The sequence below is a fragment of the Rhipicephalus microplus genome, chromosome 6 (genome assembly GCF_043290135.1).
Source record: "Rhipicephalus microplus isolate Deutch F79 chromosome 6, USDA_Rmic, whole genome shotgun sequence".
Classification (NCBI taxonomy): domain Eukaryota; kingdom Metazoa; phylum Arthropoda; class Arachnida; order Ixodida; family Ixodidae; genus Rhipicephalus; species Rhipicephalus microplus.
The window spans coordinates 91,642,771-91,656,329 of record NC_134705.1 but is presented as its reverse complement, the minus strand read 5'-3'; the positions used below and the strand labels follow the sequence as shown (position 1 = coordinate 91,656,329).

The 13,559-nt window shown below is 43.7% G+C and overlaps 1 protein-coding gene across 2 annotated transcripts in view; it reads left to right on the top strand.

Moving 5' to 3' along the window:
* Fntb (Farnesyl transferase beta subunit) overlaps positions 1 to 9,071 on the top strand; it is a 37,797-nt gene extending 28,726 nt beyond the window's left edge. For both annotated transcript variants that reach the window (XM_075866188.1, XM_037418963.2), the window contains one exon: positions 6,689 to 9,071. In XM_075866188.1, the coding sequence (XP_075722303.1) occupies positions 6,689 to 6,790 (102 nt within the window). In that variant the 3' untranslated portion in view covers positions 6,791 to 9,071. The remainder of the gene's footprint in view (positions 1 to 6,688) is intronic.
* Positions 9,072 to 13,559: the final 4,488 nt, after the last annotated feature.

Here is a 13,559-nt window from a genome sequence, read left to right as displayed (position 1 = left end):
AACGTTAAATAAAGCCATTATATGACAAAATAAGGATGCAATGAAAACAAAAGATAGTTATGCAATCATGCTGAACAGTTGCAATAGATGGATGGTTGTATAAGGCTGTTGGGCGATGGCTCACGTCATCTAGCCATAAAGTTAAGTACTATCACTTTGTGTTTAAGGATTTCACTTGCACTTTGATTGTAGCCACCAATCAGTTAGCCTCCTCGTGGTTATTTCTACCCGTTTAAAGTCTATTTTGCCTTCACTGTCCCTAAACCCCAATGCTTTGAAAAATTCGGCGTCATTATCTTCGACAATAGGGTGGAGCCCTTTACAGAACATTATCGAATGTTCTGCCATTTCCTCCTCCTCTTCACATGCACTACACATCGTGTCTGTGCCTTCGTATTTGGCTCAGTACGTTTTGGTCCGCAATACTCCCGTTCTGACCTTGAACAGCAGAGAAGTATTTCGTGAATTACCTATCATAGATCTTTTCCTGCTAGAAAGTTCAGTAGGCCTCCAGTGATGATTTCGTACACATTCCCATCTTCCACATGTCCCTCTCTCATTCCTTCACCTTCTTCTTAATCGATGTTTCCTTTTGGCTTGGTATTCTGCTGTTGTCTAAATACTTGCTTGACAATTTTCGAGTTTGTTTTCTCCATTTAGTATTGACATTTTTCATGTACAAGTAACTGAAAACTTTCCTAGCCCAACGCTCTTCTCTCATTTTTCTCAATTGCTCCTCAAATTCTATCTTGCTGCTAGCTTCCCTGCACTCGAGCGATGTCCATCCCATGTCATCTTTACCCCCTTGATTTGGGGTATTCTCGTGTGCTCCTAAAGCAAGTCTACCTATGTCACGTTGTTTCATTTCCAGTCTTGTTTGAACTTTTGATTTCATGCTCAAGACCGCATTGCCGAACGTCAAACCCGGGAGGATGACACCTTTCAAAATCCCTCTCACAACGTCATACCTATTGTAGTTCCACAGTGCCCTATCTTTCATTACAGCTGCATTCCTTATGCCCTCGGTCGTTACATATCTTTCGTGCTCCCTTAAATACTCAGCCCCGTTATTTATCCATACGACCAAGTACTTATATATATCCACTATTTCTAGTGTGACTTTCTGTATCTTATGCTGATTGCGTTTGTTTCATTGAAAAACATGATTGCCGATTTTTCCCTGCTGAAGTTCAAATTGAACCTATCTCCCTCATTACGACAGATGTCTATCAATTCCTGCAGATCCTCCTTGTTGTTGGCTATTAATATATCATCTGCATACATCAATGCTGGTAATGACTTTTCAATGTGTTTTTCTTGCTTGGCAAAAAAGAGGCTGAAGCCGGGTCGGCTCCCCTCTAATTTGGCTTCTAGTCCCTGTAGACACAGCGTAAATAACAAAGGTGACAGAAGACATCCCTGTCGAAGCCCGCATTGTATTTCTATAGGTTCAGATACCTGTTCACCAGGATTGGCCACCCTGGTGCAGTAGGTGGCCGCAACCTCCCATGAACACAGCAATTAACCCTTGGCCCTCAGTCTCCAGCAGCTGCGAAGCAACTGTCCAAGGTGGTGGTCAGACCTGTGACGCAGCTGAGGGTGCTAAGAATCCCTGGGAACGGACAGGCCGCCATTGGAATCTGAACATTGTTACTTTCAACACTAGAACGATATCTAGTGAGGCTAGTCTAGCTGCGCTATTCGAGGAATTAGAGGGTGTTAAATGGGATGTAGTAGGGCTCAGCGAAGTTAGGGGGACACAAGAGACTTATACAGTGCTCAAGAATGAACACCTTCTATGCTACTGTGGATTAGTTGACAGAAAAGAACTAGGAGTGAGGTTTCTCACATAAGAATATTGCTGGCAACATAGAAAAATACTATAGCATCAGAGAGGGGGTGGCAAGTATTATAATTAAGTTTAACAAAAGGTACAAGATGAAGTTGGTACAGACCTACATGCCTTCATCGAGCCGTCATAATCATTTGGTTGAATGCTTTTATGAAGTTGTAGAGTCAGCCATTAATAATGTAAAGAAACAGTATAAGATTCTTATGGGCGACTTTAATGCCAAAGTAGGTGAGAAACAGGTTAGAGACCATGCAGTGGGGGAATATGGCGTCGGCTCTTGAAATGCCAGACGGGAGTTATTAGTAGAGTTTGCAGAACATAATAATTTAGGGATTATGAATACCTTCTTCAGAAAATGGGCTAACCGTAAGTGGACATGGCGAAGTCCTAATGGCAAAACTAAAAATGAAATTGACGTCATTCTGTGTGCACACTCAGGTATTGTACAGGATGTAGAAGTAGTTAGCAAGATTAGATGCAGTGACCATAGAATGGTAAGAGCTCATATTCACCTAGATTTGAAAAAGCAAAGACAAAAACTGATATGCAAGAAGCCAAATAATGAACTAGTGGTGAGAGGAAAAATACAGGAATTCAGAGCTTTGCTTCAGAATCGATTTGGGCCACTAAATGAGATAATCGACGTTAGCGTTGATACAATGAACGATAATCTTACTAGTATCATCAAATGTGTGCATTTGAAGTTGGAGGTTTAGTCACTAGACGAGAAACTGGCAAACTATCTTAGGAGATGAAAAGTCTTATTAAGAGGCAACAAACGATGAAAGTTTCAAATGCAACCAACAAAATAGAGCAAGTGGAGCTTTCAAAGTTAATCAATAGGTGTAAAGTAGCCGACATCAGGAGGTATAATATGGAAAGAATTGAGCAGACTGTAATAAGAGGCAGGAGCCTAAAAGCTGCGAAGGCAGACTTGTGCATAGGCAAAAATCGAATGTATGCATTGTGAAACAAGGAAGGCAATATCATAATCTATATGGATAGGATAGTCGAGATGGTAGAGGAGTTTTACAGAGAGCTGTACAGAAGTAAAAAAACCAGGATGGCGTTGTGAGAAACTATAATATACCATGCGAATTCGACATCCTACCAGTAACGACAAAGGAAGTAAGGAAAGTCCTAGAAGGAATGCAAAGAGGCAAAGCCGCTGGTGAGGATAAAGTAACAGCAAACCTTCTGAATGATGGCGAAGAAATTGCGTTACAAAAATTAGCCACCTTATATACAAAGTGCCTCTTGACAGGAAGGGTGCCAGAATCTTGGAAGAATGCCAACATCATCTTAATCCATAAGAAAGGAGACGTCAAGGGCATGAGAAATTACAGGTCAATTTGCTTACTCTCCGTTCTCTACAAAATATTTACAAAAATAATAGCTAATAGAGTTAAGACGATATTAGAGTTAAAATAGCCAAAATACCAAGAAGGATTTTGTATCGGCTACTCCACAATAGACCATATTCATACTATCAATCGGGTAATAAAAAAATGCGCTGTATACAACCAACCCCTATACATAGCTTTCATCGATTACGAGAAGGCGTTTGACCCAGTCGAGACATCAGCAGTAATGTAGGCACTACAGAATCAGGGCATTGAGAAACCCTATATAAACATACTGGAAGAAATCTACAGAGGATTCACAGCTCCATAGTTCTCCATAAAGATAGGGAAAGAATCCCAATATTGAAGGGTGTAAGGCAGGGAGACACGATCTCTTCAATGCCATTCACCGCGTGTTTATGAAAGGTATTCAAAACTCTAGACTGGAAATAGTTAAGGATAAGAGTTAATGGAGAGTACCTTAGTAACCTGCGATTCGCTGGTGACATTGCCTTGAGTAATTCAGGGGACGCATTACAGTTCATAATTACTGAACTGGACAAGGAAAGCAGAGAAGTAGGCCTGAAAATTGATATGCTCAAAACTAAAGTCATGTGGAACAATCTCGGCAGAAAACAGCACTTTGTGATACGTCGAGAGGCACTGGAAGTGGTTAAGGAGTATGTCTACTTAGGACAGGTAATAAGTGCAGAGTCGAATCACAAGAATCACAAGTCGAATCACAAGATTCGAATCACAACACATTTGGCGAGCCCTCTCATGTCATGACTGATAGGTTACCACTATCCCTCAAGAGGAAGGTATATAACTGCTGCATCTTACCGGTATACTTATCTACAAAGAAGAAACGTGGAGGCTTATAAAGAGGGTTCAGCTTAAATTGAGGACGATGCAGCGAGCAATGGAAAGGAAAATAATTGGTGTAACCTTAAGAGACAAGAAAAGAGCCGAGTGGGCCAGAGAACAAACCGGGCTTAACGATAATATAGTTGAAATTAAGAAAAAGAAATGGTCATGGGCCGTACCGGTAGGACATAGGCAGTATAACCGATGGTTATTAAGGGTAACTGACTGGATTCCCAAAGAAGGAAAACGCACGAAGGGGAGACATAGAGTTAGGTGGGCCGATGAGATTAAAAAGTTTACAGGTATAACGTGGCAACAGAAAGCACAGGACCGGGTTGATTGGCGAATCATGGGAGAGGCTTTTGCCCTGCAGTGGGCGTGATCGGGCTGATGATGATGATGATGACCTGTTCGTCCCATTTGATAACTACCTTGTTACTTTTGCCATACAGTGTGCTTTGCCGCACCTTGTACGGCAAAGCGCCATTTGTCGAATGCGGAAGAAGCCTCTTTTGCTGATAGCACCTCGCAAACACAGTGGCACAAAAACAAAGTGCATGGCATCCAAAATGGCGCTCGCGCTGCGTCATGGAACATGCCGCACACTCGCCATCTCCGACCTATGCAAAGCGCAACCGCACCCACCGCGCCGACAATGCGTTGTGCACCCGCAACGTCTAATACAACGTTTGTGTGCCGCCATACGACGCTACGTTTTCGTTGTTGGGTTTGTCGTTGTGAACTTAGTTGTGACACCTACTGCGCAGGATGCATTCGCCGGGTACACTAGCTACACGGCTGGTCACTAACAGCATGCGCTGGAACATTGGAACTAAGCTGGACCACACTTCGGCATCAATCCATGCACTTTCATTATGGGACGAAACAAAAAGAGCTTCGGGCTACAAAAAAAAATATATTGAGCATTTCGCCGACCAAAATAAGCCAAGTCGTCACCTGAAATTTTCTCTGCTATAACTCTCGTGACTTTTTTCTCCTGCGTAATGAACTTTTCTTAAAAATAGGAGAGTTCATTACGCGAGTATTCATATGTGGTGTTTAACGTCCCAAAACCACCATATGATTATGAGAGATGCCGTAGTGGAGGGCTTCAGAAATTTCAACTAGCTGGAGTTCTTTAATGTGCACCCAAATCTGAGCACACCAACCTACAACATTTCTGCCTCCATTGAAAATGCAGCCGCCGCAGCCGGGATTCGATCCTGCGACCTGCGGGTGAGCAGCCGAGTACCTTTGCCACTAGACCACCGCGGCGGGGCCATTACGCGAGTAAATATAGTAATCATTGCCAGAAATGTATGCCAGAGATTCAATAGAAAACTATTCCTTGGAGGCCAGGGAAAATTTTTTCTACAAAAAAATATTCGCGAAGGTCCGCCGCATCTTCAAAGTGTCAGGGTGGCCTTCTCTGACAGTTTCCACCAGCTTTAGTTTTGCTTGCATTGTTATATCAGACAAAGGGTTGCATCTAGTGTCACTAGTCGCTCTTATGACTTCATCACGCGTGCACAGGTGCACAACAGTGCTGAAAAACACCATCTGCTGCTTAAAACTGTCTTGCAATCTCACCTGAATTGAGTGAGGATGAGCCTAGAGTTCGAGGATGACAGCACCTCAGCTACACGTTTTATGGCGACGATGTTTTGCATCAGCATGTGACATCCGCGGCCTTTCATGGGTTTCCTTTGTTTACATATTCAAGTTGCCTCCTCCACCGCAACTACATGTAGCTTCTGACCTGTGTACACAATCGTATAACTATTCTGGTTGCATGCGTGGTCGACACTTCACCGGAGCTCAATGTGCTGTCTCTGGCTGCAGTGCTTCTCCTAACGAAAAGAAAACCGCCAAAGCACATCTTGGCTCTGATAAGTGAGCATTGCGAAACGTTTTAGAACTGCCCGTGATATTGTCCTTCTTTTAGTGTATATGCACAAAAATGCAACTGAATATTCTCGGGTGCATTTATTTTAACGCCAACCTATGTGGAGTGAGGTGTCTCATGGAAAAAGGTGACGCTAGATGAAATATCAAAGTTCATTGGACATCTCATTTACAGAGGAATTATTGACACCATGGGTACCCATCTATATTGAAACACCTGGAGACTTATCGCAAGACAGCCAAAATTAACTGAGGAAAGTGTACGAGTACATTTGTGTCTCAAGAAAAACAATGCATTGCTTCACCGCATGGCAAGAGCAGTGAAGCAGCACCTCGGTTGTGATTTTCTTTGGCTGTGTAAAAAGAAACATCTTGTACAACATTCATTATTTTTATACTATTTCTGGGTCATTTATCTACAAAATGTATATTGGGAATTTTTTTTGTTGTTTGAATATTTTTGCATATTTAGTGTTTTTATTGTACTGTTAACCATCTGGCAACCAAATGTTTACACTTTTCACATTTTAATTCATTCTAAAATATTTTTGTTGCTCTACAACAGATATTTCTTGAAAAAAGCATTTTATTGTGCAATGTTTAGTATGCTGCAATGCGTGCTGGAGTACTTTTCAAACTGGCAAAAGTGATATTTTCGAGACAAATCAAAAATAATGATATTTGCACGGTAACGAAAGAGTTAATTTCCTTTTTTCCTCAGATCACAGTCCACCCGCTGTACAATATCGGTATGGAGAATGCCGTTGCGGCGCTCAAGTACTTCAACTCGCAGCCCTTGCCTGAAGACGGCGAGAACTCCTGAGCCCAGCCTTGCAAGCTTAAGGACCAGCTAAGTTACCAATATAAATGTCCAAGAAGCTGACGCAGAATCGAAAGAGCGAACATGCGCCGGAGGCGACGAGGATTTCAGCGATGGACTCCCGCCAAGTAGTCTTTCATACGTCGACTGTTATCTGCGGAGCAGTGAGATTTTTTATCTTTTCACGTACGAGAACTTCAGACTGTCGGGCTTGTGATGTCAAATGCTACAGTCATGCAACTGGTCCATGCATTTCAGGCTCGTTCGGTCAAGTCCTCAACTTTACGGCTTGAAGAGTGCCTCTTCAATTGTCTACATCAAGTACGGCGTGATATGCTAGCAGCTGCAGATTGTTATGAAAAAGTGCCATGGAAGAAAGAGGAAAATTTTGTCTCTAAAGGCGTGTTTTGTAGATTTACAGCCTGCTAAAGGTAGGCCTAACACTCGCGCATTTGAGGTGGACCATCATGGCACATGGTCAGCTAGACCATAGCAAAGGAGAGGGACAACAGGCAAGGAAGAAGAATACTTTATTCAGGAAGACTCTTTTATTCATGGGGGTGATGGGAAGGTTCGTGTGATGTCACTTTTTGAGCATTGAGGTGCTACCTAGAAAGCTCCGCATGTACACCAAAGAATGGCTCATGTACTTAGAACGGTTTACGAACTAAGCTACCCGGTTATCTACTGTGTCGCAAGGGCAGTTGTGTAAAGCGAGGAGCAGAAAGATGCCAAATGAACACAACCTCCACCAGTGGAAGACCACAAGCTGCTGTCGTCCCGTTCCTCGCTTTTTGCTACCCTCACCTGCAACTCCTGTAGTGCTGGTCACTTACCACATAGTCACTACAGTCTCATCAGGCGATAAGTGCAGTACAAGCTTTCTATGTCAGTGGCATTTTATGAGAAATGAGAATTCACGAAGTGGTACGCTGTGCCAGTTGTTACTTTGAAAGATAAAATATAAAGCCAATAGAGAGTTGTAATAATTAGATGACGTTGACTCTGAGACTAGTTGGAGCATGCAACTATAAGAGCTATGAAAGGGCTCCTTCGGCCGTATATCCCAGCTAGTCCTGTCGTCTTTATAACTTGGTGATTACTGTTTTCTACTAGCTTAACATTTTAGTGAACATGGAATCTCTTTGTCACACCAATTATGAGACATGTTTGTTATAGCAATTCCTTGTGCACTTGCATTACAAAAAAGAATCCTGAATTTACTAAGTTTGCCTTGTTTTATATAAAAATTTATTGTATCAGGGTTTGTTATATCAAGTTGCGGTGAGACACTGTGCACGTTTGATTATATTGATCTTGTGAGGAAGTGATGCGTGACAAGAGAGAGGTTGCTCTGGTGTCAAGAATAATAGCTTTTATTGTCAGTTCAGCTTCACTGCAGCCCTCATATGCAGCCTAATGAGGTTTATAGTACTAAGGAACATAAACATTGTGCTTCAAGTAAAATGATGTTTACAATAAAACTTACATTTTTGAATGTCACTTGGCAGTACTAGATAACAGTGGATTTTCCAGTATGCATGTTTTCTCTTCAGGAATATAATACATATAAATCTCTAGTAAAATACATAAACTTTTCAGTTTATTTTTTGGCCATCTCATACTTGGACCTTAGAAGCTAAAGCTCCTACAAGCTGTAAAAACTAGCTCCAGAAAAATCTATTGCCATTCGGTGAATCCACCTAACTTGATTCGACGTCCGCTGGTGGCCATTTCATGAATCACGTGCACTTCGTCGGCAGGAAGTTGCACAACAGGGGAGCATGAGAAGCCTTATCGCTAGGACTAGCTTCAACTGTGTCTTTTCTGTAGGGTACATTGAAACTGAGAATGTACACTTGAAGTAGTAACTTTAGCGGTAGCTTTAGTACTGAATGGCCCTGTAGTCTTGCTTGTTTCAAGCTATAACAGGCTTGCTTCGGCCATCATGTGTTGAAGATGCCGTTTTCAGTTTGACGGGAAATTCGTGGTGCAGGAGTGTTTGCAGAAAGGTCTGAATTTGCCGTTAAACGATTCAAACTAGCCATACTATGACTAGTTTGGTTGTTCTACTTTTTATTTCCGGTAGCGGAGGATCGGGCACATTTCGCGACGAGCCTTAAGTAGAAACTGGTGCAGTTACAGCGAGACGAGGGTCTATATTTTTTGTAAACCACAAATTGTTTTTCACAGTGCTATTGACATCGACCGTTTGTATTCCCTCCGTTAAATGTCGTGTTCTCCAAGTTTTCTCTTTTATGAGAATAAAAGTTGAAATGGCCTATGACATCGTCTTGTGTTCCGAAGGAAGGATCGTGGCTGTACTAGCAAGATTGTTGAAAGCAATGGTGAACCTCTCTCGTGTTTTTTTGGGGCCATATGACCCAGTGGTGGTGGGAGGAGGTGTAAAGCTGGACTATCTGGGCTTTGAGTGGAGTGCGTCAGACAAACCTGGCATTGTTGTGACGAAAATCGGAAAGCTAACCTGCACGAAATTCGTTCCCGCAATTCACTGCCTGTTCAGAAGTCCGCCCGCCCTCTTCCATGGACACCTTCAAACAGGTGAGAGGGGGGTGCACACTTGTCACCCTGGCCGTAACTGACGCTTTTGCTCATAGGCCTAGCCAGAAAGGTGAAGGGGCCAGGTTCTTTCTGATATTTGTCGATTTCGCTTGGGTGTACATACGCACACACATGCACTCGTCCAAACATACATAAAATATGGTCAAATCCTCTTCCCCACACAACATCGGTAAACGTTCTCTCTACACCCCTGCCATCAAGTTGGCATCCCCAAATTGTACAACAAACTGAATCAGCGCCTATATTTGCCAGTCTGATATTTCGAAGGCAAAAATTTGTTGCGTACGAAAGCGTTGTTGCTTGATTCAAAGTGTCATCCAAAGTTAATGAAAAAACTTGGCAGATCCCGCATACCTTGGGAATGATTGTTATGCAAAGCATGCAAATGGAAGGTGATTGTGTTTTAAATTTTATTTATTATTTTTTAGCAAAACGTTACGAAGTGGCTCTAAAGATATGTAAAAGTGCACGTATAGACACACGTTAAACAGCCACATATGTTTTATATAACCAGTTGTTTACAGCTGCACAACGATGCCAACAGGATCATGCGTATTAGCAACACCAGAAGCTGATATTAAGTGCTGGTGCTCGCGAAGATGGTAGCCCTGGACACTGCCACATAAATCAACTTCAGCGGATGGCGCTTAACTACAATTGACGTGAACCTGACATGACGGCTCTATCATAGGAGTATATATGTAATGTTTATAAAACTGGATAGCCAGCAGTGCTACTACAGTTGACAAGTCCCGAGCATTTGGACCTATTTGAAAAGTGCTTGCAAGACCTGGCACGGTTCTGTGGTGGAAAACTTGATTTCCACGCAAAATTCAGAAGTTTGATTCCTGCTCGGACCATGACAGTTATTCTATGCAGTCGTCGGGTCAACGCTACCGATGTCAGCTTTTTTTTAGCACTCAAGCATTAAAATTGCCTATGCCTGTTCTTGCCGTTCCTGGTTAAATATAAACTGTCCATCACCTGTGGCAATGTGCCACATGTTTGCAGAAAGGGTTTGACGACGTACATGACAGGATTGTGACATTATCCATGTCATGACTAACGAGTCATATTCGTCGAACCATCTTACCTCCCCCCTCCCCTTCTGTAGTAATTTTGGTTTGCGCCAAGTTAGCAGGGGGGGGGGGGGGGTAACGACGAGAGCACCTAGACGTAGGCGGCTAGACACAGATGGACAGACTGACGCTCGAAGTGCCTGCAGTAAGTACGCAAAGAAATGCTTCGCATTACCTGCATCTATGTCCATTTGTGTATGAACGAATTTTGGCTACTAAATGCTTGTCACATATTACTACCCTGTCAGTGCGTGCAGTTTGTAACGGCAAGGGTGGTAACTGTTACGTTTGCCGCTACCAACAGCAATGAGTATCTGTTTCCGCCCTAGTCATTTCTTACCATAGGTAGTAAAATAAGGTTAAGGGAAAAGTAGTAACCAATGACGAGTTGTAACCAATGACGACAACAAACAATGACGAGTGGCCCATTGTAAGGTAAAATTTATAAATTCACATTAGGACACATCAGGTAACCTTGCACGGAGTGTTATAAATGAAAAGGAATGCATGGTCCTAACAAGTTTACTATGAAAGAAAACTTCATAAGCAACTCCCAGAGTACTTATGGCCCCAACATTGGAGATTCATTCAGGCACCGGTGAGAACGCACCTGTTTCAGGAGGCAAGGATGTAGCCAGATTATCTTTTTTTTTTTTGTGGGTGGAGGGGAATAAACTATACTTTATATATGTTTGTGTGTGCATTTGGACGTGTGCATATTACGCAAGCAAAATTGAAAAATTTTGCAGAATGTGTACTTTTTAATCTTCCTCCCCCCTAGCTATGCCCCGGTCAGGAAGTATTACCAAAGATGTGAACCTAGAGCACCATACCCTACTAAGCCTCATTTTATGTGCTTAAGGATGTAGCCCAAGAATTAATCAGCCATATAAAAAAGAACATTATGTCATGTCTAATTGTTGTAAAACTGCCACAGCAAAGCATTATGCACAACAGCTGAGAGGGGGTGCTGAACCCGCTAATGACAACATCCATTCAGTGCGCTTGAATGGATGCCTGTGCTAGTACATAGGCACTTAGAAAGTGATAATCATCTTTGCTTGGGTTTTACGTGCCTATTCGACTACATGTTTATGAGACATGTAGTGAAGGGACCCGCATCAATCTCAACCTGCAGCTGGGGTCTGTACACATCCGCCTGTCATGTTAGTTTATTAGAAGTTATATTGTGTACACTTGCTTATAGTTCACAGCAGCAGAATGATGCTTAGAAATCGCAGTTCCGTAATATTGAAAAAAAAATATGGTATGTTTCTTCATTCATGGGCATTTTCTTCGAAATTTTTTTATTAAAGTCGTCGAGACGACTCCAGTTATAACTTAGTGCATTAATGCATCCACACTTTTATATTGGGTAGTTAAAAGCTGCATAGCAAAATGGTAGTAATGGTTTACTAAACTAGCAAGCAGGCAGCAAAACGTTAGTCGCGGTTGCAGGTAGTAATTGTTTACTAGCGTATGCATAGTAAACAGGTAGCAGAAAATTGGTAACGGTCAAAGAAAGTTAGCGACCGCTGCAGTTTCTGTCTATTTACTTGCATATCTTGTGTTCTATCATTCAAAACCATCATATACTTGAGATGGCGTAGGGAGAGTGCTACGCGAATTTCGACCGTCCGGTGTTCTGTATTGTGCGCTGATATCGGGCCTCCAGCATTTCGCCTCCCGCGAAATGCGACCGCCGCGGCCGCTATTGAATCTGTGGCCTTCGGGTCAACAGCGAGACGGCGGCATAGCGAAAATCGCTGTGCCACCTCCTCCCACTCTGCGCACAGCCTCGCAATGCTTAGAGGGGCCCTGCAACACTTTTTGAGCATGGCCGGAAAACGCTGCCGATCGGTAGTAGATGCTCCCGAGAACAAGCGATCCATACATTATAGCGCAGCACGCGGTCTGGACTTCACAATAACTTATCAAATTCAGCTGAAAATAGCTTTTTTCATTTCTCGACGAATCGTGGAGCGAACTCAAAAATCACTCGTAGAAGGTCATCTATTAGCCATTGGCTGATTCGAACATGGCGCGTTCGGTCATTACAAGGATCGCCGTGGGAGGCCGCGACTGGTCCACGCGTGCACCGCGATCACCTCGAAATGCCGCGCATAAGAAAAAAAATGGCAGCATATCGACAGGGTGAATGATAGGATTGGGGCGAAGCATCCGTCCGTCCATTCGTTCTTGCTTCCTTCCGTCCATGCGTCCGTCTGTGTGACCGTCCGTGCGTCCATCCGTCAGTCCGTGCGTGCGTCTGTTCGTGCGTCCGTCCATGCATCCGCCCCTGCGTCCCTCCATGCGTCCATCCGTCCGTGTAACCATCCGTGCGTCCTTCCATGCATCTGTCTGTGTGTCCGTTCGTCCATCTAGTCAGCACTCCAAGTACCACCATCTCGCATCTTTTCATCATATATTCCGCATATAGAAGCACCGCCATCCAGCGGACATTTCAAGGACTAAACGAGAAGTGATTCTTAAAAAGAGAAAAGAAGAGAAAAGTGAGCCCCGTTATTGTCTGCTTCAGTGAGCGACACCGCCACAGTAGCTCACGAGGGATGGGGGTGAGGAGGGATAAAAAGGATAGGAGTAAAGATGTCGGAAAGCCGACCAAGGAGAAGAGAGGAAGAGACGTGTGGTGGTAAGCCAGAGCGAGCGACGACAAGATGAGTGGATAGAAGAGATAGGAAAGATGAAGCACGGTCACTGGAGTCCGAGGACGGGGCGCACCTGCGAGAGCTCCTTTCGGCGTCGGTGGATGGCGTAGAGCAAGTCCAGTAAGTCAGAGCTGCACTGTCGTCGGAGGTGGAAGGTCGTCGACGGCAGGAGGTGCGTAGGGCGAGCCCAGTCGGCCAGAGCCACGTTGACGCCGGAGGTCGCTAGCGCGCGCAGCGCGAGCGCGCGACCGGTCAGCCCGAAATCCAGCAAGCGAGAGGTGGCACACGCACACTTTCATCCGCTCCTGCGTCCGTCCACGCGTCCATCCGTCCGTGCAGCTGATCCGTGCGTCCGTCCATGCATCTGTCTGTGTGTCCATTCGTCCACCTATTCAACACTACAAGTACAACCATCTCGCATCTTTTCATCATATATTCTTC